Source organism: Ambystoma mexicanum, chromosome 2q (assembly GCF_040938575.1).
Source record: "Ambystoma mexicanum isolate Mex_15411 chromosome 2q, UKY_AmexF1_1, whole genome shotgun sequence".
NCBI lineage: Eukaryota > Metazoa > Chordata > Amphibia > Caudata > Ambystomatidae > Ambystoma > Ambystoma mexicanum.
The window spans coordinates 596140516-596167179 of record NC_090924.1 but is presented as its reverse complement, the minus strand read 5'-3'; the positions used below and the strand labels follow the sequence as shown (position 1 = coordinate 596167179).

General features: G+C 40.9%; 1 protein-coding gene across 6 annotated transcripts in view; it reads left to right on the top strand.

The window, feature by feature from the left end:
- The window catches only part of LOC138569611 (sodium channel protein type 5 subunit alpha-like), a 1199462-nt gene that overhangs the window by 1156650 nt on the left and 16148 nt on the right, over positions 1-26664 (top strand). For 5 of the 6 annotated variants that reach the window (XM_069647738.1, XM_069647737.1, XM_069647739.1 and 2 more), the window contains exons 23-25: positions 15978-16031; positions 18720-18864; positions 20120-20220. In XM_069647738.1, the coding sequence (XP_069503839.1) occupies positions 15978-16031; positions 18720-18864; positions 20120-20220 (300 nt within the window). Of the gene's footprint in view, positions 1-15977; positions 16032-18719; positions 18865-20115; positions 20221-26664 lie in introns of all 6 variants that reach the window. The other variant, XM_069647740.1, reaches the window with a different exon arrangement.

Genomic DNA, 26664 nt, shown 5'->3' with positions numbered 1-26664 from the left:
TCCCACCCAATGTTAGTGAGTTATACCCCCTTCAAGGGGAATTATACCAAATTGACTATAAATAAATAGATGAGGCCTATATTACATAAATGCATGAACAGCTTATTTTAGCTGAAATTAATATATAGAAGCAAAGGGAATAAAATGGGAGAGCATTTTCGAAACCATGGAAAAATGAATGACACATGTGTGCCCAATTTATTACCGTACATAGTTTTTGCAAATAATTATTGACAACATGGAGGATAAGAAAATTGAATACTATTGACAATCATAAGACAAATATTTACTGTATAGGTGTTCATCAATTGCACTTTATAAATAAAGTAGGAGATTGTAAATGCATGTACATTTTCAGCCTATGTACAGTTCTTGCTAGAAAGCAACACTTTTTAATGTCAATGTCAAATGGACAAGTTCATCAAATTATCAAATTTAGAAGGGCCACCATGTATTGCATGTGCTGCTCCAAATACACTTCAATTTTGTATCCAACAGGTGGAATGTCTTTAAAATATGGACATGTAGAAGCCACACAGGAACACTGCACATACAAACAACACAAAAACAAATAAAAATTCAAATTACAACACACTTGAAATCTGAAGTCTACATACCCAACAACTAAGTATGCCTTTGTAAAAGCAATAAATTAGTAACCTACAAATAGAAAAACATACTTTCAAATACATATTAGAAGGTTATATTGTATTGCTACCGCTTTCACACCTGAATACTTATGGACGAATCCACCCACTTATCTATACAGAAACACATTATCAAATTGAAAACATCAACTATTTTCACTGGTTACAATGTAAACCAATAATATATCAATACATCATGGAAATTAAAAAACCCTCCCACTGCATATTCTATAAACATCATATTCATGGATCATTTGCAATATAATCTGCACACACCAACAAAACAACATGCTTACATTCATTGATACATATGCACATAATTCTAACCTTGGCAAATCTGCCAACATAAACTCACATACAAATCATACAATACTCCCTTAAAATGATTAAATCCGTCAAAATACATAAACAAAGTAAGGTTACTGCCTGTACAGATTTACTCTATAAATGTTGAGAATGGCAAAATTAAACTGGAACATATTATTAAACACTAAACATAAAACAAAATCACACTTGATGGGATATTAACTCACTGTTGCAATTGACATGTAAAAAATCAACATCACAACGTATGTACATCTTTACAATCTACACCAAAAGCAAACCAACATCCATAGGAAACATAGGATATATTGTAAAAAATACACAACAATGTCATTTCAATACATAGGAATAAGATACACCTTAGAAAATTACATTTCACACCATATATCAGGTTTTGTTTTGTTTTATGTTTAATGTTAGTTTAAAAACCTAACATTTTCTCTCCCTCTCTTTCTCTCTCTCCCCTCTCTTTCTCCCTCTATCTCTCGACACACATTCCACTGGACGGATTGTCACCAACCCTGCGCAAAGAGGGTTGTTCTATTACCCAAAATAGTGTATTGGCAAAATGGTGTTAACCTGTTCAACATTTCTTTTGAAAATGTCCAAACAGTCGGTAATCAAATAGTGATATAATGGTCCTCTCCATGGACTCACTTCCTGGACACCTCTCAACCAATCAGGGGACTCATAACATGCACAGACTTCAAGGAAAGGCGTTGATTGGGCAACTGAGAATTGGACGGACGAGATACATTTTGAAATGAAAGCCCTGTTAGATTCTCACACTATACTCATATTACATGAAGAGCTCAGTAAACCATTATTCAAAACACACTATACTAGTTTTACATATGAAACAAGTTCAGGGGAGTAGATGGGTAGGGAGAATGTGGTGGAATATGCATAGAGAAAAGTTGTTTTTTTTTAAAACGAAATGTCCATAGTTGCTTAAAACCAAATATTGTCATAGCATTTCTTGAAATTGTTTTCTTTGAATTTTGAAAATTGTGCACACTAAAGAAATATGAATAATCAGAGCCGAAAAAAAGATACTTTTTAAGCATAAAGTGATAGCTATTTCTGTACAAGCTCAGTGGGCATGGATTCCAACATACTTACACACGCAGACACAGACACACACACACACACACACACACCTGTTCAGTCATGTGGAGTAGGTTCAGGAGGTAAAAAAAAGGAAAAATAGAACCCAGCACGTAGTGGACCGACCATGTATATGCACAGTGGGTTCAGAAGCACAACACAAAATAAAAACTGTACCATGAAATGAAAAATATTGCACAAAATGCTAAAATGATCGGTCATACCCAAATCGCTGTAGGTCCACTCTGTATGCACAGTAGATTCAGAGGGACCACACACAATAGTATACTGCAAAATTAAAAATATTCCAAAAAACTCACAAGATGATTGCTTACACCAAACATGCAAATGCACAGCAAGCACTCGAAGAACAAAACAGAATGACAAATACACTGCACAACACCCAAAAACATCTACACACCTACCTCCCATTCAGTCCAGTGCAGTAGGTTTGAATGCATGGAATGAAAAATATACTAAAGGAGGAAATGATATTTTTCAAAATGTGCAAGATGATCTTACACTCCAAACATGTAGTAGGGCTCCTGCATATGCACAGTGGATGGGAGGGAGAGTGCAAAATGGCATCAATAAGAAGCATCCTCCATGCCTTGGCCATACCAATCAAAGGACTTTGACCACATTATACCCACATTCATTGAACTACATTATAACCCGCCACCCTCAGACCTTCCAGATCTCCCTCCTCCAGCCTCCTATCTGTACCTAGAACCTGTAAAGCCCGGATGGGCGGCTATAGTTTCCCCACTGTCGCCCGCCTACTCTGGAACTCCTTACCGCCTCACATTGGGAACATTGAATCTCACTCAGCCTTCCGCAAAGCCATCAAAACCAACCTCTTTGTCTGACTGGTTCAACCTCCATTTTATGACAATCATGCATTACCATGTATTCTGTGATATTATGTAACTCTCTGAACTGTAAACAAGTACTCTTGGGTGGCTTCATTGTAACCCCTATTCAAGCCTGCTTAAGATCCGGTATAGCGCCTCGATGCCTCCGGGCTGTAGTGCACTCTACAAATTTAAATAAATAAATAAAATACATTGGGTGCCCTGATAAGCATGAATTGCCTTTATGACCAGCTGCGTCATTTACAAAGGCATCATTTTGCATGCTCCATCCTACCCAGCCCGCATGGTCACCGTCTCTGGTGGCCAATGCTCCACAAGAGCTGTTTTAGAACCGCAAACATGCAAAAAAGTAAAAACTAGGAAAACAGGCATTCCTGATATATGTCTCCAACCTGTAGAATAAATGACACTAGAAAGTCCCTAGTGGAACAATAATTGTTCAATAATACATTCAGAATGACAAATATGAAATCAATCAATTTAATTCATAGGTAAAATAGGAATTTTTAAATAAACTGAATTTCACTAGTTATTCGAGTATATTCACAATGCATAGCATACTTACAATGTATAAAGAAAAATCAGGAAAAATAGAAGAGTGAACTGGAAAAGAAATAAAGAAATACCAAGACCCATGATGAATTCAGACCAAGGGATTAATAGAGTAAGGCTTGTAAAAGATTCAGTCCAGAAGATGAGTAGAACCATGGTTGATGCAAGAAACTGTACATTTTAGGGCCTGGCACACGGAATTAAAGACTGTGTGCCTCAAAAACTATTTTATGCCCATAGAAATTAGTTTCAGCATTGTATTACAAGCCTTCTACAGGACCGGGGACTCCTAGTATTAGTAAAGAAAAACATAAGAAAATATTTAAACATTAATCATATAAAAAGGTTCCTAAAAAAGACACAAACCGTGTCTATGAATGCTGCAACTGACAACAAAATTAAAATTAAACTAACCTGCTAAACAGAATTTGTTTGCACCCTTGCAAGCTTGAGTATTCACTTTCCTTTTCATCCTTACTAAATCATCATTATATCTGCTGTGTCTCAGTGTTAACCAGAAACCATTCCTGGAAGCTCTACACCAATCAATAATCCAGCTATGATGCTTTACATATTGCCCTTTTGCTGTGGTAAGTTTAAGAATAACGGTGCTGCCTTCTGTAATAAACTACAGAAGTCCTCTAAGTGAACGTCTGCTGAAAGATCTGGATCAGGACAGGCGATGACTCAATTCCCTGCCCTACTCACTAGAGCTTGGAGAACTTCCTCATCACATATATGCTCTGACCATACGTTTCTCCTAGTAGTCACCACTTGTTTCTCCTAGTAGTCACCACTTCATCCTCATTTGCAACTACATTATCCATTCTCCTACTTGGACTTGAGACTCAAGGCAACAGAAAGATGGTCACTATCATCTCGCTTGACCACCTCCTCTAAGATGCTCCACTCCTTTGCTTTGACGATGACTAGTCAAGTAAGGATGATCCATAACGACCAACAAACATCTGTTTACCCAGAGAAACAAATATTTTGCGACGATTAACAATCTTTACAATGTTATTCCTCAGAAATGGATTAAAAGGTGCTAATCCGGCGGTTGGGATGCCTCATGCTAGATCATCTTCTGGGAGGTCAAATTTTCAAGGAGACTGGGGCCCAATTTAATATTAAAATTGTTACCTATAATAACAAATGGAAAGGTGCTAGTCTAATTTTCAAATAGCCATGTAGTAGAATCTTATGACATTATAACTGGTACAACCTTATTTTTTGTATTAGCATTGAAAAAATGGAATGCAATAATTTCTGGTCTGGTTGTTGCCTTCATTGTTATAATTATATAATTAGAAATTATTCAACTATCAACCATCACCAGTGGAAGCCCAGTGGCAATATAGACTGCTATGCCACCTGAATTACGCCTTATCGGGGTGCATGTTACAGGTATCTGCAATAAGCTACAACTGTCCATTGTGGGTACCTCTAGTGCCCAGATCTCCTGGTAAAATATCATGTGCCAAATCCAAATTAAATGCTTTTTATCTACTCTACCGAGTGTCCATCAGTCCACGATGTTCCGTGAAAGACAGACCAGATGTAATGGTCCCTGTTCTTTCTCTGCTTGTTCACTCAGTGGGATTACTGGAGTTATAGGTAATTAAATACTAATCGCATTAGCCATGAAGGGAGACGTACCCAAGCAAAGGCTATCTTTTTGGGGATGAGGGGGTCTGGTGGCTATGTTTCCTGATGGCACCCGCGGGATTTATCTGTTGAACTTATCGTAGGTTTGATGATTACTAAATATGCAGCTATCCCTCTGGGGGTCATTATGGCTCATGTCACTCAGCAGATTTGTAGTCCTAATGTTTACATTTGCCCCGAATCTACTTTGAGTTTTTTGTGTCCAGAAGATGCAGCTTTGATAAATTTCCCATGAACTTCATCTCCTGCATCCTTTGCAGCAGACACACCTTGAAACACTTGTGTATCGGCACACTATAAATAAAATATAATATCATACCTAAAAGCACACCCAGTCTCAGGTAGGAGTCAATCCACTCCATTGCATTTTACCAAGGGTGCACATTTATTGCTACATGACCAGCCATGACCCACACTTATTTGGTGAAATATATAACTCTTGGGATGGTTCCCGAAATGTTACATTATAAAATAATTGTCAGAACTTTGATTGCTGAAGTACATATCACAAATCCCAACATTCCTTTTGGAGGAGACCTTTTTAATGAATGAACACTAATGGAAGAGTTCTAATTTGTGAGGGCCAAAGCAGATGACACTGAATCCCTCTGAAGTTGGTATAATCCCCAATGCTGCCAAGACATTTTCAGCTAAATATGGTGCAGAGAACACCACATCAACACAAAAGCCATCAATCTACTTGTAACTACAACCCACATAGTTTACCCACCAAGTAATCATTATTGACGCTCTGAATACAGATTAAGACGTTTCCTACTGGTTATATGATAACATGATTTTGCTTACAGTGAACATGTACTCTCTACTGTTCTTTAAGGACCCTGGTGGTGAGGGGTAAATCCAAGGTCACTAATCTGTCAATTTTTCATGGGAGTCCATGTTGCCCATTCCAAGACCTTGGGGATCAGATGTAGTAGGATTTCTTAATTTTCCTCTTCTTGCCTTTTGTATAATGAACATTGTCCATCAATCCCGCTCTGGACTCAAAGATAGCCTTACTCTAAGTGTTTCCTTTGATACTGATCTGCTCCTAAATTCCGTAATTTGTCTGAACCTTTAGCGAGACCTGTTCCTTGGTGGTTTTATTTCAATTCCTTTGTCTGGCCATATTAACACAGTTAACTAATGTTGGGATAGCTAGCTCTGCTATCCCACTGCCTTCACGTGTAACTGAGGTTTGCTCTACTGGTTAGGAGGACTCTGAGTTATCTGGTTGACACTTTATCTCCAACATGTCAGGCGTAGTTAACAAGGAAGATACCCTTGTGTGGAGGGCATTTATTCAACCATTAGCCTTACCTAAGGCTTCCTTCAAGAGATCGATTACAACCCTCATTGTTGACAACAGGTCAGCAGACATAATCCAGCTTTCCATGATTTCCAAATGGTCTCAATCAAGATGTTCCTTCGTGGCTGTCCTCGATTGATATCCTCCATCAATGTCAGGAGCTGAATCATTATTAGGACAGCATGCTTTCTACCTGCTAAAAGAGTCTTGCAGCTCCTCGTCTCCCTCTGAGCTGTTAGCTCAGATAATGTAGAAACATCCAAAGAAGGAAGCACCCTATGGTGCGTGTGTGCTTCAGCTCTAGCTAAGACACTCCTACCTGCCAACTAGGGATGTTAACTGGAACATTGGCATCAACAGATGCCCTTGATTGTCAAGCATTACAATTTGTATTGTAATATCAATCTTGGTTTTGACACAATTCAGCTCACTCGTTCCTTGGCAAGAGAGGATTACCACATTACTCTGTTTGCTTACACAGCTTACATTATTTCCCAGTTTTAACTTAATAGCTAAGGGGACTGAAGACAAACATTTTGTGAGACCAACCGGAGAGGGCCCATCCAGTCCACTTTAGCTGTTCAAACCACTCGTAGTTGCCACTGCAATTATGTACCCCTTGTCTCTTGTTATCCTGGAACCATAGTCACCTTCTTCTTTCTCCTTCCTGTAAGTACTGATGGGAGTCACACTGGGCATATTCTCTTATGCACAGGCTAAAGCTCAGGAGCATGCTCAAAGGGGGTGCAGGTATAAACATCTAGCATCCCCCAAGCATAATGGAATTTGTATTGGGAATGACACCAAAGGCAGTTTTAAATACATATGCTGTATATGCTGCATATCATATTGGATGTTCTGCACCATGGCTCCTTTTTATATTTGACCAGGGCTCAGGGTAAAGGGGCTTAGCTTAGCAGGCTTCCCTCCTCTTTCTGTTTCCCTCCTCCTTGCCTCAGGCACCTTCCTTGCCAGCTTGGTTTCAGCTGCTACTCGTGGTTCCACTGGATCCTGCCATGCCATTCCAAAAATGAAGTCCCCTTTCGTTGGGTCAACAACTCCATAGCACAAACAATTGCTTTTCTCCTACCTGCATTTCTGCCTGGAAGAAATGTGACAAATAAACATATAAAAGGCCTCGAAGTGTGAATGTGGTGTAGTGTTTCTCTTGCACTCAAGGAAATTACCCTCTGCAGTCTATGTCAAGTCGCACCTGGGGACACAACTATACGTAACTTGGGCCCCCATTGCTGTAGCGTCGCCCTCTGCTTATCAAAGCTAAGTCTGTGCTGAATAAATACCCAGAGTAAAAAGTAGGAACACTCTGCAAAATGATAAATATTTGTTGAAACGAACAAGATGATTGGCTACACCCAACAAACAATAGAGCTACCATACATGTGCTGGAGGGTCTGAGGGACAACATATTGCATAATTCAAAATATCGCTTTAAATAACAAATATTCGGCAAACCACATGAATGGATCCGCCACGCACAAATAGCAGTAAGGGCAGAGTACATGAACAGAAAGGTCAGAGGCACAAAATGAAGTGCACATTTTACAGGGCATTTTTTTTTAAATGTACCAAGTCCACAAAATGATTGACCATTTATGTGTATCTTTACCACATGTGTTTTTCCTACATGTATACTAGCGGGCAGAAGTCATGCAGGATTTAAAAGTATTTTGCAGCAAAGAAATGTGTTGTGCCCAGATGTATTTTGGGGGTAAGAAACGTTACAATAGACATTTGGTGAAGTTTTAAAACCCGTAACTTTAGATAGAATTGTGAAATAAGGCATGCGTCACATTGAGATACATGTGTGAAGACTCACCTTCTGTCACATTGAGATAGAATCGTGAATATTAGCCACCTAGAAAAACTTTGTGAGTACCCAAAATACTAACCACCCCTCTTCTGCTCCCGTCCTACGCACCACCCTGTAATATACACACCCATCGGCTAGCAAAACTACACAGAAACACACACTCCAACATAACTAACACTCATATACAACAACCACCCCAGGCACTGAACCTTGCCCCTACGTACACAACAAGTCAGTATGCACAGCCATAACCTTAAATACCAGCCAATCTAACACAAAAACCTCATAAAACACAACAGACATTCAGACACAAACAACCTGGGCATTGGACTTCACCCTTATGGATGCATTGTGCGCTCAACCACAACCTTAAATACCAGCCAATGTACACATAAAACACACAGACACACATCCAACATAACCAACATTTACTTACAACAAACATCCCAGGCATTGGGCCTCACCCTCACAATACAACAACCCAGTGCACACAATCAACCCATCTGCAACCCAACACACAAAGATGCCAGTTTCTCCTGGTTCTGGACCTATCATATCCCTCTATCCTCACCAACCAACCCCGTCCTCTTTCTTTCAGAGTCACGTGAGTGCCTGGAGACTGCACCTGGCTGGTAGAGGTGCGCAGTATAAATCAACATAAAGAAATCAACATAACATACATAAAACATATACCAAGATTGCAAACATAGAATATATTCTAAAACACATACTGAAATTTAAAAAGTAGTCCAAACATACACTTAAATGTAATACAACACACAGCAAAATTAACTATCTCACAAAAACATGATCTTTAACTGCCATCTGTCAACATAAGTCACATAAAAATCTCTTACAAATCAAAGAAGTCAGCAGAAACAAATTCAACAAGTTAATACGTATACAAAATGAAAGTCCCTAAACCTATTATTAAACATTAAATTAGCATATATGTGTATATTTACTGCACACATCAATAACATGTCAAGATAGCAAACATTTAATTTTAAAAACACATATTCCAAGTTAAAATATATTGCAACATACACTGAAATGTAATAAAATAAAATATGCACAAACACGCACACACACAAAGAACTATCTAATAGAAAACATACTCCTAGTACCAGTTTCATAATTGATTTCACACACAATAATAAATGGCTAAGTACAAACAATCACACATTTAGTAGCAATATACATACAAACACAAAACACTATTAGCACTATTAACAATATGAACATATTAACAACTACACAAAAGAATTCCTAGTACAGAGCCAGGGAAAGTGTCTGTCTGTTTATGGTGAAGTTGGATTTCCCATGAGAAGATCCCTTTTTGGTTAGCTTATAACGTTTTTGTTATTTAATGAATCTTGAGAAACTTAAAACAAATATTAACATGTCACCTTTTAAAGGTTTTGTGCAACTTCATCAAGGTGGAGCAAAATTATAGGGAAGAGTCCCAAAATGTATGTTTTCCCATTCATTCTACATAGTGGATACTACCTGCGTTGCAAACCCATGGTCCACAGATTGTGCTTGCCCAATTTTGGTGGAACCCTGTCTAGCGTTTTTAAGTATGCTAAAACTGGCAAAAACTGAATTCATGATATCTGGGTCCACCTACTACAATCTGCGGACGCACACATCCACCTGGGAGGAATATCACTGGGTGCTGAAATCCAACAATAATAGGAAGGACTCTAAAGAACACGTCCCAAAGACTTGTTTTTCGTACCATTTGGAAGGACCAAACAAATAAGGATTAGATTTTGCACAATGTTCCTCTCTCACAGAGAAAAACCTGAAGCAAATCTAGGAAACACAACTACAAAGTGAAGGGAAGGGTGACTATGAGAAAACCCCAAACACCCCACGGAGGTACCTTCCAATCCTAATGAGCACAGTAATAAGAGACCTGCATCTCTCTCCCATTTAACACCGAAATTGGCAAAGAGAAGCACAAATTTTCCCTCTGCCAAAATCAGAGATACAGAAAAGTCCTCCACTACCACCCCACACTTTAGGAAACCCATGTTTTCTTTACTGCTGCAGCTGTAGTATAACAAGAGCCTCCTGCATCTAGAACCCAGATCAAATCCAATTTGCACACATGCCGATCTCCAGTCCAACAGAAGGTCTTTATAGCACACAGATGAACCTGCAGCGTACAGGGGACATACAGACCAAACTCCAAGGGGGGGGGGTCATACATCCAGAGGCAGGCAGTCATAACAGCAGCAACATTACAGCGTCTTACATCTCCACACAAACAATGGCAACCAACCTAAAGCCTTCTATTCCATTCCCAGGACTACAATTCACCCTGCCACTCAAACTAGACGCCTCATCTTTCCAGCCACTTAGGAAGAAGCTATTTAGTTCAATCTCTATATGAGGGACAGCTTCTGGACAACATGGACATTGAATTTTGAAGTGTAGAGTTATGAAGATGTAATATTAGAGGGCTGGAGAACTTCTGGATAAGGCAGCAAGAACTGCACAGTGGAGAAGGCAACAGTCTGAGTAGTGAGGAGTAGAAAGACTCGAAATCCTGGAGATTGGAGGAAGGTAGAGAGGAGGAGCATACCCAGAAAGTTAAAGAGGGCATTGCGAAAGAGAAAGCCCTGAGAGTGGAGGAAGGTTTATTTATTTATTTATACACAGGAGGAACGAGGCTTTGATAAAAAAAAGAATGTACAATAGATACGAAGTTAGATTTAACGGGAAGCAATGAGCTTCTTACAATGAGGTGTGTTTGAGGGCCATTCTGACCAGGTTGTGGAAGGAAGTAAATGGAATGGTCACTGGGGTAATACATAAGTAGACATACATTGATTAAGGACAATTAACATTGGATATTATCAAGTGGAGGTAGGCGGTATGGCGAGCTGTGCTCAGGATGTGACCATTATGGTTGAAGTTCTAGAGTGGAAGCAGGCGAACTGAGGGACAGAGGCAGTTTAGAGACGAAGGACAATGTTAGCTAGTAGGCAGATGAGAAGTAGGTTAAGAAGGTAAAACAGAGGCGAGGAGGTAGGCTTTTAGTTTGGTTTTGAACAAATCCATGTGGACTGATTCTCGGATGTCCGGGGGAAGAGAATTCTGTACAAGTGGAGCAAGAAGAGAGAAGCAGCAGAAGATAGAGTAAGCACAGGGAGGGAGATGAGCCACAATGGTAGTCGAGGAGGCAGAGCAGAGATTACGTGAAGGCTTGTAGAGTCGGATAGAGGAGAAAAGATACAGTGGTGGCTTACCATGGATCCATTTGTGTTCCAAGACAAGAAATTTAAATGTGGCCCTGTTTTGCTTCGTCAGCCATCCCGCCTGGTGACAGTACGATGAAGCAAGTATGAAGTGAGTGATTTCAAAGAGGCTCATGGTAGCAAAGTTAATGATCTTGTCGAGAGGACAGAAAGCATTGTTGTGGGGACCAAAGAGGATACTGGCACAGTAGTCCAGTTTAGAGAAGACAAGAGTGCTTAAGAGATGCTTGGCAGTGTTGAAAGGAAGGAGGTGCTTGATTTGTCTAATAATTAGCAGGTTGAGGTGAGCTGCTGCTCCAGTTTTGGAGATGAAAGTAGAGAAGGTGTGAGAAGGGTCATAGATGTGGTATCGAGCTGAAGGAGAGTAGGGGAGAGTGTCAGGTGGGAACTGAATAGGCAGAGGACGAGATAAGAGAGAGCTTTTGGCAGGGAAGAAGAGCACCTCTTTTTTGGTAGAGTGTAACATCAGAGAGTCTGAAGGCATCCAAAATGTAATGGTAAAGAGACCGTTGGAGATGTTGATAGAGAAATCAGAGGAGAATTCAAGAAAAGAGAAGATGATTTGGGTGTCATCTGCGAAGAGTTGGTACGAGAACCCATAGGAGGAGATTAGTGCCCCAAAAGCAGATTTGTAGAGTGTAACGAGGAGTGGACCCAAGACCGAGCCTTGAGGAACACCAACAGTTAGTGGAGTGTGTTGAGAGGTATTGTTGCTCGAGGAGATAGAGCACTGGCAAGGTTCAAAGTAGGATTTAATCCAGGCTAGTGCTTTATCATGATTCCCAAGAAAAAAGAGAGTATTAAGGACACCAGAGTGGTCAACAGTGTCCAAGGCAGCACACAGGTTAAGGAGAATTAGGATAGAGGATAAGCTGAAGTGCTTAGCAGGGATGATGAAGTTGGACATATTCTTGAGAGTAGTGTCCATGGAGTGATAGGAGTGAAAACCTGCTTGTGGGGGTCTCACAGGTTGTGGATGTCTAAGAAATGGGTAAGACGATTAAAAACAACCCTTTTGAGCACTTTAGAGTAGTGTGGAAGGAGAGACACACGTGAAAGTTAGCTGGTGGAGAGAAAGAGAAAACCCAAACAGTGGAAGAAGGTAAAAGAGGATAGTACCAAAGTGACAGTAAAGAATGTGAGCAAGGCGGCTTACACCAAGAGGAGGCAACTCATCAACAGAGAAGAAAGACAGAGGCTGTGGCCTGTGAACAGGCATGTGACAAGGCAGAGAAAAAGAAGTGCATGTGGCACCTTATCCCCAGAGAAGGACAAAGGGTGTAGCCCATAGACAGGCAGATACAGTGTCATGTGAGAAGTCAGATGAGAAGAAGGTGGCCAGTGGTCACTTTGTGTGGCTTGGAAGGTCTTAGGGTGTGCCTGAAGGCCATCCACTGGCCATAGGAGCACTGCACATACACCATGGCCAGTGGCCAATTAGGAGGCAGGTGGGCAACTGCACAGGAATCCTGGGCTATTCCCTGTGCAATATGGTCACTGAAAATGGCTCTATGTCATGATGAGTTGTCTGTAAGGAACTCATGGTGGGAACAGTAAAGAAACAAGTGATCACAGTTCAAGGGTGTTTATTAAACTGTATATGCAGGTTAGAAAAACACCTAATCTAAACCTAAATCTAAGATGGGAGCAAGCTACCACCATCAAATAATAATAAGGCATCCTAGTGGGGTCTTGTCAAATAAAAGGGCCTATACTGAAAAAAAAACATTTCCAATCCTTACAACTAAATACATAAAGTGTGTGGAATAAGATTTACAAGAAAGAAAGAAGTGTTCACGAATGATACGTCAGGATGTGGAAGCTGGGGGACTCTCTTTCCCATGTTTTGAGCATGAGACAAGGTGGGACTCCTGAGCAAAGCACACTCTTGAGCATTCCCAGTATGAGATGACTGTTCCGTTTTCAGCTATCAGGACCTTTGGTGGTTAAGTCTCTTTACTAGGAAAACTCTCTTGCTTTCGAGGACCTGATGTGTTCAAAATAACAAACAAAAAGTTTCTTTCCAAATGTACGTTGGATGATAACTTTTCACCCCTGGGTCCCCCTCTTCTGGGCTCAGACACCTCTCGAATATCAGCCTCCCTCCGTCGGGTTCACTATGGATTGTTCTCCGAACAATTTCCCCTGTGGCATTCACAAGTCTTAATGTCTTTTTAAACACTTCACTGTGGACATCACTCTATCAGGTTCACTCTTGTCAACACACTGTTCATTGGGACTTCAAGCTTCACCCCATTCTATTGGCATCCCTCCATTGGGTTCACTCTGGCCAACTAATGTCAATCACACAGTTCTTTCTCTTTCCACTATGCAGGATTCATCTCCCTTAGCTTACCAATTACATTCAAGTTAAAGACTTTTGACTGTACAGGGTTTTTTTTCTAGAGCCCTGTATGACCACTTTGACCTTTTCCTTGTGGCTCTCCTAGGGCTTTCTGGTATCGGTAGTTTCAACCATCGTGGGATCAATCACGGTCTCTCAAATGAGCACCGACCTGGTGCCGGACCCCTCTGCAGCTGGCTGTCCCTTAATGTTAACAGTTCTTTGAACTTCCCTTTATTTGCCGTTTGCGATTCTCGTTCAATACAGTTTGGTTTCTTATCAGTACTCCCCTCCACTCACTGGTTGTGATGACCCGCTTGGCTTTTCTTGTCTCTGGAGTCAAGGACGGTACCACGGTAGCAAGTGTCTCTTCCTGTTATATCAGTGTAGTTGTGTTCTGTGTACATTTGACATCTGCTGCAACACACGCAAGCTATTGTTTGCGGTCTTATGATTATTTCCATGGAGGTTTCGCAGGTCTGGGGCAGAAAGGGCAAGGTCCCTTCTCTCCTTGTCACCCCTTCGGTTCTCACCGCCTTTCTCCTCCTCTGAATTGCCGCCCTGGGATAGCTGTCTCATCGTGCAGTCTGCCTCCCTTGTAGTGTGCTCGTGTGCTCCACATTTTAGCCCTGTGGGGAAGGGAATGGGCCGCCAGGTGTGTGTGGTTCTGGTCAATTGCCTGACTCTGCCTGACCCTTGTGTTGGGACATGTCAAGTAAATGGCTCTAGTGTTAGTCCGTTGTCTTTCATGGTGTAAGAAAGTGTTTGTGTTGGAAAAGTGGCAGGGGTTAGACTGTCTGAGTATCCTACGTGGTAGGCTGGGGAAAAGGTGTTATAAGAAGGGGGATACCATGTCTCACTGGTCGGTGTCCCACTTCCACTTCCTGCGGACCCCTCATCCTGGTGATCCTCCCCCACTGGTCCACCCCAAGGAATTGGATCCAATAGCGATGGCCGTGTCCTGGCCACCTGGATGACAAATCACCAGAGACTAGTCAGAAAGACACCTTCAGGTTTCCCAATGGTCCCATCCTGGGATTTTGGGGTTGCATGTTGTTGGCTGAGTCATTCTTTTATGATGGCAGAGCTACAGTCTCATTACCAAACGTAACTTGTAAATTTGTTGTGCTGCAACAAAACCTCTCTACAGCAACATTGTTTCACTGCATTTTTATAGTTTCTTGAAGGGACACATAATTATAACATCCCTTTAACCAAATAAGTATGTTTCTCTCTGATGCTCTACACTGCTTGGTATATAGCAGCCCCATATTAGAGTTAGGTTATTTATACCTTTCTGCAGCCCCTGTTCATTGTATTAATCAACCTGAGTTGTACTCAATTGGTTTGGATTAAATACACATATGCATGCGCACACACACACACACACACACAGTCACACATATACACACACACACACACATACAAGTGTGTGTGTGTGTGTGTGTGTGTGTGTATGCATATGTGTATTTAATCCAAACCAATTGAGTGCAACTCAATTGAGAGAGAGTGTGTGTATGCATTGTCACAGGCCAGAAGAATCATCGAAGGAGTCGAGATCAAACCAATGGGGTACATCCAGGTTTAGTAGAACAAAATGCAGGCGCTGAAGAAAGGCCTATAGAATTTAACATGGATTACTATAACCAAACAACAATATGTCTCAGTATAACAGTACCGAGTCAGACGAGCAGGAAGAAGCACAATAAACTGGGCCCAGGTTCCCTAATCTAATATTTCAGCATGACAGCTCTTTTAACCTGTCACCATAGAGGGAATGATGCACTGGGGTGGAACTGCTTGCTACACAGGCAATGGAGGGGAGTGACTTCATTAGGCATCCTCCATATACCGCCTCTCAGGCTAGTATCATGGAGCTGGCTGCCTTTCCAGGCCCCATATCCTCCGGTACTCCTCTAACTACCTGACACCTGTATCTTCATCAAAGTATCTGTGTAGGATTTTAAGTGAACCAAAGATTGTATAATCTACTTTCATAAAAAAAACTCTGAATGGTAGTTTCTCAATCTATTTGTATGTTTGCTTTGCAGGCTACCTTCAAAGGCTGGACGGACATCATGTATGCAGCAGTGGATTCCCGGGATGTATGTAATCTTCTTTATGATAAATTCGCTCTTTGGTTTTGCCAGCTAGGTTTCTAAATGCAGACACGCTAACCTCACTTGTATAACCAGGGCATGTCCTTTTCTTTGAAACATGGCTGCCAAGTCACTTTTCCATGCGACATATCGCTCAGTATCGTAGCTGTCCCGGTATGCGGAAAGTCATTCAGGACTCTTGATTAAGTGTAGGCTGTGACACTTAACAAGGCACAAACTGGACAATGGCCCCAAAGCACCGCTAGTAGAACAAGTTGCAATACCTTTTTCTGATGGCGATGTAAGCCTGGAACACTGTACAGAAGAGGAGAAGAGGAAGAGGAAGAACATTGACCTGTTCTCTTTGTGGGCTGTGCCACAGAAAAAATGGGCACAATTCTGGCTGGGCCATCTTGGTTTGCTTGTTGCTATTAAATACAAGTTGAGGGGGTTAACATTCCTCTCAGAGACTTTCATATGCAATAAATGTTTGTTTGCCCTAATCACATCCACACTTTGTTTTCTCTACCACCCTGAAGTTGGTGATGGCTTTAGATTTTGGAAAAGCATTTGCTCACATTGACTACTTCTTCCTTCACTGGATGATGCCTGTGTTTGTGGCTCAGTAGCCACCCCAGCACTTATTCATTACATTTTAGTATCACGGTTTGGATAGCGGTAATGCAGGTCTGTCAGCCCACTTTTTACAGTGTAATATGACGATGGAGGTCTGGGCAAACTGCTCGAGGCCTGATTAAGAAATGACAGAAATGTGATCCAGAGAAGGACATTAACCTTTCTTTGGGACAAATGATTTAAAACAATTTCTAAGAGAACATATTTTATCGAGTAAAACATGGTAAATTGTGTTTGTGAATTTTGGATATAATATAAGATGCATAGTATTTAGAGAACGTATTCTTTCTATTTATATTTTTCTAATAAAGAGATAGAAGCCTTTAAAGTAAAAAAATATACATAATTTAAGGTGGATCCGTTGAATTCCTTCAGCTGCAGCTTATCAGCACATACAATATTTTTGCTAAAAAGAACTATAATTCACATCTCGATATAAACTATATTATAACTGTTATTGTTACAACAAAAATAATAATAATAGTGTGTAGCGGATTTCTCCAAAACTTAAGCATCACATTGTGGATAAGAAAATGGTAAAATAATTCCTTTCCTCCTTAATGAGACAGGAAGACATTTATTCACACTTCTTCCATGTTATTCATCTAAGATGAAAAAAGAAACACACGTGTTGAACCAAAAAAGGTCTCACACCTGAGCATTTCCCCATTCATCACGGTCACACAATCAAATCTCAGGTAATACAATTTATAGCTATTTATATATTCACCAAGTGTGTGGATTCTGCCTAACTTGCCCTCCTACCAAACTAAACTAAACCCTCGTGCATTTTCTACCCCTAGGCAGCACTGATGGCCCACTTATCTAGGGCGAAGGGATAGGTATAGAAGCTTGCCCTGTCACTAGTCCAAGAACAATATTACACAGTTTTGATTAAAAGACATATGCAAGTTTGCTATAACATGTGTCATCTGCTTTACAAATGAAATGATTTCAATTTTATTTGTTTTCTATGTAAAGCAGATAATATTGGAATACTGCTAAAATTGTTGCCAATCTCTTTCTGTTTGCTATAATTCACAGTTAAACAACAGACCGAGTAGTCTTGGTATATTACCCCACACACTAAAGTAAGAGTTATTAAGTTTTAAACTCTTTTTATAGTGTGGAGTCTATGTCCATCCTCTTCTGTCATCTATGAGAGGGAAAATCAGGACCTTTCACCATGTTGATGGTTCTTGCTTTTTCTCCCAGGTCGGATAAAGCCTACCGGTTTCAGTGGTGTGTTTGACAGTGTACCACTTTCATCAGGGCTCGAACTAAAAAGCACTATGTGTTCTGACGCGTTCGAGGTTGCTTGCAGCATCTACTTATTTTGTTGTGACCCCACCCTCATTTTTCAAAACCCCAATATGTCGGTCCGTCTAGATGGGACAGGGGCGGTTGCTTGGAAAAATTTCTTTTGAGCGGACGTCTTTACTCGTGCGTGCCAGGAACCTCGCGGTGTCAAGCGATATTTAATCTTCTCCTTCGCTGTTTCCAGTCTGCCGTGCACATCTCTCTGTGTTTGCTGTACATTCACAGTTAAACAACTGCGCACAGCAGACCGGCAACAGCGAACGAAAATATTACATATCGCTTGACACCGCGAGGTTCCTGGCACGCACGAGTAAAGGCGCCCGTTCAAAAGAAATTTTCCAAGCAACCGATTGCCCCTGACGACCACAAAATGTGTGCCCTCCTTCTTTGTGTGGTAAAAGATTTTGCAGTGGTGGGTCGATGCGCCACAATCCGCAGTTTTTATTACTGCTACTGTAGCCTATTTGTTATATCACTTTTATGTACTGTAGTTTGTAGATTGATTGTGTACTTCATTCTCCAGTGCCTCCCAAAACAATGTGGAAGAGATCCATACTAATTGTGCATAATTGTGCAGATTTTCACTCCCATAAACTAGACAGCATGATCAACAAATTATTAATGATTATTAAAGAGTATTACTCATTAGCAGTACATGTTCAGCTGGGAAAGGAAATGTTTATTGTTCGGTCACTGTGTTCCTTGTGTTGATATGTCCCTGTTTCATCTTCATTTCAGATGAAGGACGAGCAGCCCACATATGAATACAGCAAATACATGTACCTCTACTTTGTCATTTTCATCATTTTTGGCTCTTTCTTCACTTTGAACCTTTTCATTGGAGTCATTATAGACAATTTTAACCAGCAGAAGAAGAAGATAAGTATCACGTGTGCTTATACTCCCATTATGCACAGGCCCTTTACACACTTTCCTCGATGGGTAAGGTATCAATTTCCGCTCCTTCCATTGCTGTGGCGGGCATCTGTGCCCATCACGTTTTTGTGCAGTGGCACTTGAACACAGACAAATCATGCTACAGCCTCTGTCTTGGTGGATTATAAGGTGGATAAACACTTGTGTGCAGGCGATTTATAAATGCCATATCATATCATATCATATCAAGGAACAAGAAACCCCATTTTAATATATATACCTCCATTGACATACCAAGATCAATGCTTGTTTGAAATATCTTAGGAAATGATCTGTGGGCATTGTTTCTGTTAGTCCTGTTGCATATACAGCTGTGTTTCAGAAAGAGTGCCAACTTCACCTAAGTACTGATCTGCATTTATGATAGTGGGCTGGTACTGCAAGTCTACAGACCGTGGCATGTTGGTCAAACCCTGCTAATGACTGTTTAACTAGTAGATATAAAACAGACTGGGATTTCACAAAAGATTACCAAAACTTCACATTTATTTATAAAATCCTTATGTAGACAAGGATGAGATGTGTTGCGCATCATGTCCACCATGTAAAGAGGTGTTAGGGTGTGTCCGGTGTGGCGAGATCAGTGACACATCTGCTCATGGCCAGTGTTTCTAAATGCTGATAGCACAGCACAACATCGCCAGATATTCAATCACATTGTGGTGTTTCTGCTGTTGTTTATACAGTGTGGTTTAATACCTATAATTCGGCGTTTGTGAACTTCTTTCGCTAAATGCAAACGGCTCAGACATTCAGGGTATTCAGAATTTGAGAGACTCCTTACATTTTTCGAAAGTGCAGGTGTTAAGTTTGGGTCAATGGTGCAAACAAGGACACTAGAGGTTTCTATACAAGCTGCACTTGATAAAGACAAACTGTTCTATAGAGCAAACCTTTGCCTTACACAGAGGTAGACATCTTCCGTTTTACCGCCATCACCTGTTCTAGGTTTAATGGTAAAGCTGTCAGCATTATGCAGCCAAGGCAGACAGCTAGGCCTGCATAACCATCGCCCACAGACACCACAGAGATTAAAGGTTATTTTCATCTTGCATTACATACTTAGAAGGAGGGGGTTGAAGGAAAAATGTGTTCTATATACTCCCAGAGCAAGCTGTGCATGGTTACAAACTAAATTTTTCTATTATTTCATAGCCTTTGCTTGCTAAAAATAACGTTCTCTGTTATGATCGTGCACTTAGGTGGGCAAGACATATTTATGACGGAGGAACAGAAGAAATATTATAACGCCATGAAAAAGCTGGGCTCAAAGAAACCCCAGAAGCCTATCCCAAGGCCGTCGGTAAGCACATCATTTTCACATACGTCTAAATGTGGGTTTGCATCCAGGACAGGAGGCTTGATGCATGTTATGTTAGGTTATTTATAGCGCAGCGTGCTTAATACCCAGAGGTTTCAAAGCGCGGACCCAGGGATCGAACCTGTGTTGCTCCGAGTTGTGTTGCTTCCAAGGCGAGCATGTTGCCGCTGAGCTATCCTCCCAAGACAGGGCATGGCAGTGAATACTTTTTCTTGGAAGGCGGTCTAGAACCAAGGAACACTCTCAGTGCCTGACATATTGTCCACACTGCCAGGCCTCTTCTTGTGCAACTTACTGGTTTGTAGTTTATTGTTTTTGGGTGTGCACCTCTTTGACGTTTTCCTTAAGGTAGGGTTATTGGTGTCAGCTCCCGTTGGAATGGGCACTGCTTCCCTGCCAGAGGGTGCTTTAAAACCTGTTGATAGCTCCAGGACATTGGAAGCAAGGCCCACTCTAATACTCTAGTCCCCCAGCATGTTTCTTTCAAGTTTAATTTCTAGTGCCTTGCAAATTACTCATTTTTCATGGTTGTTTTCTCACTGTTATTGTCCACACTGCCAGGTTTCTTCTTGTGCAACTTACTGGTTTGTAGTTTATTGTTTTTGGGTGTGCACCTCTTTGACGTTTTCCTTAAGGTAGGGTTATTGGTGTCAGCTCCCGTTGGAATGGGCACTGCTTCCCTGCCAGAGGGTGCTTTAAAACCTGTTGATAGCTCCAAGACATTGGAAGCAAGGCCCACTCTAATACACTAGTCCCCCAGCATGTTTCTTTCAAGTTTAATTTCTAGTGCCTTGAAAATTACTCATTTTTCATGGTTGTTTTCTCACTGGAGTTATGCTTACACACCGAACGCATTGTTCCTGCATCAGAAAGCTCGTGCCCATCTCTAAGAAAATGACAGCAGCCAAGTGCTAATAGACTGGGCCCATTTATTGGCTGAAATCTTAATTGCCTTTAACTTCGCAAATGGCCATAGCTTTTCTCACATTCACACTCACATATAAACTAAACTTTAAGGAAGATCCTTAATACATCCCCAATTTTAAATTAGATTTGCAGTTTGTAGAGAAAGTTTGCCCCACAATAGGAAGAAGTACAGTGGCTTAGGACTAGTTTCGTGTGACTCATTCACTCTTTCTAGAAAGGTTTAGGCAGACATCAGCCAACCTCAATGCCAACAGTTTGGGCTTTTGTGTAGGCATGGGAAAGGCACTTGCCAGGCACCGCTGTAGTGGTATTAACTGGCCATTGATGGTAGCAGGTGCAAAATGGTGCGAGTACCTGGGCATATAATAGCAGTGCTTGGCAAATGCCTAATACTTATACACAAGCTAAAATTGTTGGCTTTGCCAATGATTGTTTTTAACAGGACTTAGGCCAAGTACAGGAATAGTGCTTATACATCGAGTGCCTGAAGGCAGACCTAGATTAGACATTTTTATTATTAAGTCATTAACTAACTCAGAAGGCTCCTTTGTAAAAACCCTGGCAGGTACTTTGAGTGCAAGGCTTGATTAAAGCGAGATCAAAGAGTTCCCAGGAGGAAGTGTTTTGGTGGGAGGTGCAGGAACTGGATGGGAATGGCCACAGGGTTTAGCATGGCCAGATGCAGTCAATGGGTGGGCACATAACTACAAGATGTGTGTCCCTCCTCATATGCCATTTCTTACTGTCTGTACTCTAATACAATAGTGTATAGGTTATTCATGCGCTACCTAATAGATCACACTAAATAGACTCCTTGACAGCATGCAGCCCAATGTCCATTTATTTAATCTGATGGATGCTAGTGCAGTGGAAATAGTAGTGGTGCTTCTAGAATACCAATGGTGGCATTCCAGAAAATCTACTTGGTATTGTTTTCTGTCGCCTGGTACTCTCAAACAGAGGTTATAAATGGAGGGTGCACTGTAGTAGTTTGAACCAGTTGTATACATCCACAAATTCAAAAGGGTGAATTCAGATCCTTGTATGCATTACATGGGAAAGGTAGTGAGAAGGTGGGCATTGGACATGCTCAGTTTTTTAACCTCTTCCATTGCCCACTTTCATAATGTTTGCTCCCTAATTTGAGCAAGAGGAATCTGCGGCAGAGGTAAAAATAGCTAGATCTTCACTGTAAAATAGCACTGCTATGGTCAAGTCCAGGCAGGGTGAGTTGGTAACCCACACCCTCCATGTAACCACCAAAACTGTATGACAGTACCCTCACACCTTGGTTAGCAAGGATGAAAGCATCAGGACATCTTGAGGCAAGCAATGGGAGGAAGAGGGTAAAGAAGAGGTTGTGTATAGGATGGGGAAGTTCAGAAAACAGAGAGAGGAAGAGGTTATGGGCAGGAAGGGGATTTCTTGGAAAACACAACAGCAATAGTTATTGTAACTAATCCCTGACTGAAGCGCTCTCACACACTCTCAATAATACACAATGAAATAAAGTCCTTGAACTAGTCAAACAATGAAATGTCTCTAATAGAATGAGCTCAATGAAAAATAAAAACTCCAGCAGCTGCTTGGCTGGCATGCAAACATGGTACGCACACAGGGCTGTAAGGTTGTTAGTTATTGGCAGTAAGTGTCTATTCTAGTCCAGTTATTCGCTAGGAGGCAAGCAAAACAAGAAGACACCTATAAGCTGCGGCTTTGGTAGGTTGTATGAGCTAGCTCTGTTATTACCAGATTCTGTTGCTAAACAGAATCTCCTCCTCAGTGATTAAGACTGAATCTCCTCCTCAATTATTAACAGAAACTGCTCCTCAGTGATTAACAAAATCTCCTCCTCAGTGATTAAGACTGAATCTCCTCCTCAGCGATTAACATAATCTCCTCCTCAGTGATTAACACAAGCGCCTCCTCAGTGATTAAAACTGAATCTCCTCCTCAGTGATTAACAGAATCTCCTCCTCAGTAATTAAGATAATCGAATTTCCACCAAAGGTGGTTTTACACAGAGTACATGTTTTATTTGTTTTTATTTTTATTTAGTGTCATAAAGTTTAACGAACTTTTCACACATGACATCAAAAGAGAAACAGAGAATCATAACATTTCCACACAGATAAAATAACAAATGAAAAGCAGCATATTATATAACATTATTAATTGTAAAAATCATATGGAATTTCAATTTTTACAGATGCTTAAAGGGCTAATTATCATTTCATAATTGACAACATATCATCATTGATATCTCTTGCCATAATTTCTTTAGCACAATTAGTGATGATGTGTGATGGCTACTTAAACAACACAGCTAAAATGAATTAGATTTAATAATAGTTAATGATGGTATGAATAAAACAAAATATCTAGCATGCAGGTCTACCAAGGCGTTGCAGGAAGTCAATGGAAGTGCTATCTAAGCCAATACGGCAGAGTCGCAATTCTTTGGAGAACTTGTGCCTGGGACTCTGTACTGCAAAGGCATGGAAGAAGGTTCATATCAATAATTAATTTCGTAGAAGTGAACTTCAGAAAAATTCTTGAGGGCGATAATATATATACAATAAGGTAATTTCTTCTAAAATATTTGAACGTCTAATATGTTGCCCCTCTTGACCTTCTCAGTAAAGTCGTTCATTCAATCCCTCAAATAACTCTGGGTACAAAGGACCCCTACTTTTGTGATAATCGATTTGTTTTTTTTAAAACAGTTAACAATGATCTAATTAAGATGCTATCAACAGAACATATAATATCTTCAACAAATGTACTTAGTGGCAGGTCAGTTTGTAATATCTCTTTTTAAAAATAAAATTGTTTTTTTAGCTTAGTCATGACTTCAATGTCCCGCTCAAACCTGATCACACAGGTGCTAACTCTATTTAGCAATCCCAGGCCTTTCTCCCAAATGTACCTTCTAGAATAGTGAGCTTAGTAATATTGCTCAAAGACTGGATTCAATTCCATATAAAATTCCCAAAACCAAACTCGACCTATTAACCAATAGGAGACCTTCATAGGTAAAACCTCTGTGCTTAGTACTGAAATCACGTGTTCTACCCGATTCTTGTATAAAGATGGTTCGCCTATGTTCTTAATCTTTAGTTTACATTTGTTCCGTTGAGATCAGGATACCTAAATAAGGGTAAGATTACAAGATTCAATATGTTTATCTTGCATATCCCAATTTGTGGGTTTATATAGCCCGCTCTATTATAAAACAGAATGGTCTTTGTTTTGGCAGCATTCATCTGTAAGAAATGTGCCTTGGAATAGATCAGTAATGCCTCAAGCAAGCAATTCATGCCTATGACTCTGTGATCCACAAAGACCACGTTGTCAGCATATCCAAGCCATTGGACGTGTTTGCAGGCTGTGTTGGGTGGAAAGGCATTGGCTTTAGCCAAATAATCCTGTTGGGTAAGAAATGCACAGAGCACATTTAAATCTATAGAAGAGAACATAAGGTACTTGTAGTTACATGGACTGTTAGGGCGCACAGAAACACACAAGACTGCACCACCCTCTTGTTCACCAGTTTCACTTAAGAGAGGCCATGAGACCCATGATTTTGGTCCCCTGGGTATTGGCATAAGAACGAATAACTGAAGTGTGGACAAAAGGCAACCTCTGCCGTGGTTCCCAGACTCCTGTGGCCGGGTTCTGAAACTTCTTACTGGAAGCGCTAAGTAGCGGGGCTGTGGAGAGGGGGAGAGGCGTGCCGGAAGGCAGCCACGGTTACAGTGAAGCAGGGGTGAACTTAATCTTCCATCTGATACATCTGTGCTGCGTCTCCTCTGCGAACCTTCTCAATTACCGGTGAGAGGGGCAGTTGTGGCAATACTGAAATAGAGTCCCAGACACGTGCATGACATCCTGGGGATGCTGGCCATTGTAGTTCCCCTAACGCTGCTCAGGCATCCTCTCGGTCTCCCAGACCAAAATACATGGAAAATCCACACCGCCCCACAGTAGCTGGCACCCAAGTTCTGACAAGTATTCAACTGTTGGTAAATACTTCAAGCTTGTAATGAGTGATTGCTAAAGCATGTGGTAGTTTCCCAATGCCACCTGGTTGGCATTACGTCCAAGACCGTAATAAGGCTCATCATTTTGGTGAAGGGGATACCTGTCCAGGTGGATGTCGGAGAAGTTTTGGGCCATATGAAGTTCTTGCTATAGGAGAAATAAACAGGCTGCTACTGAAGGGTTCTAAATTGATATTTGACCTGTTGCATCCTCTTGTCGGGATGTTAGCACTTTTTGCTGGTTGACTTCTCTAGACAGCTTCCCATCTCCAGGCTCATCAATAGAAACCTTTGAAAACTATCTGAGTGGGAACTTTAGGTTGCAAAAGATATTTAGAATTGCAAACTGGCAATATGTACCATTCCATAAAAGAAAGGACTAATGATGAGCAACTGTGATGCCCTGCCTCAAGTAACGCATTGTCCTATACTTAAGAAAACCTTCAACCAAAATCTAGCTCTGTGTATGTTTCAAGACTGGATGATAGGACTAACACCACTTTTTGTTTGCATCAGGATTGTGAATTTAAAAATAAATTGTATCCGTCTTTTATACTATTTGTCTCATTACTACCACCCCAATTTATCCTGAGATCCAGGACCAAAGCCCAACTTGCAAATGCAGACTTGAGGATTATTTTGATGTGGTAGCAAGTCCTTCAGCTTTCACGGATCTAAAAAATGAAACTCTTTGGGGCAGATTCACCAATCCAAGCAGGAGCAGAGCTTGAGAAGCAAAGTCAGGGCTAGTCAACAAGGCAGGTCAGATGCTGGGGACCCTCTCATAGGGACAGGTACACCCCAGAGCCCCTTCCTCTGAAGTGCTCTAGGATGCATTTGCACACCCACATCATGTGGCCATGCTCCAGTTCCGTGTGTGGTCACGGACTGTGAAAAGCCATTGCTGCAGGTTCTTTATCTCATTCATGCTGTCACCCAGATAATTCAGGGTTTCTCTTCATTTGAATACCCACCCAGGTGTGAAAAAAAAACCTTTGTTGAATGTGGTCCTTGGGCTCCCAATATGAAACCCATGAAAAACTATGCCTCAAAAATAATGCCGTAAAGCCTTCTCTAGACCTCTGCTAGTCTTTAATCCTTTAGGTCACCCGCTAATCCAATCTGTGCTTGCATTAGCGTTGTGTTTTCATTTCTTTCTTGTTATGGCTCATTTGTATCCTTCAGTTGTCTGACACAGCATTCTTTGAAGTTGTAGGTTGTGCTATATTAATATGTTACTAAATCAAATGAGAAAGAAGGCCAATAAACAAACAGCAGAAAATGTAGGAACTCTATACAAGGTTTTGTAATGAGGGAAAACGTGGTGGTACAGAGACAGTGTTTCTGCGCCACCAAATTCCTTGTTTGGAGGATAAATTGAAGAAAAATCTCCAGCACAAATTTTTCCTCCACTTTACTTAAAATAATTGGCAACTTCCCGCCAGGAGCTACTCCT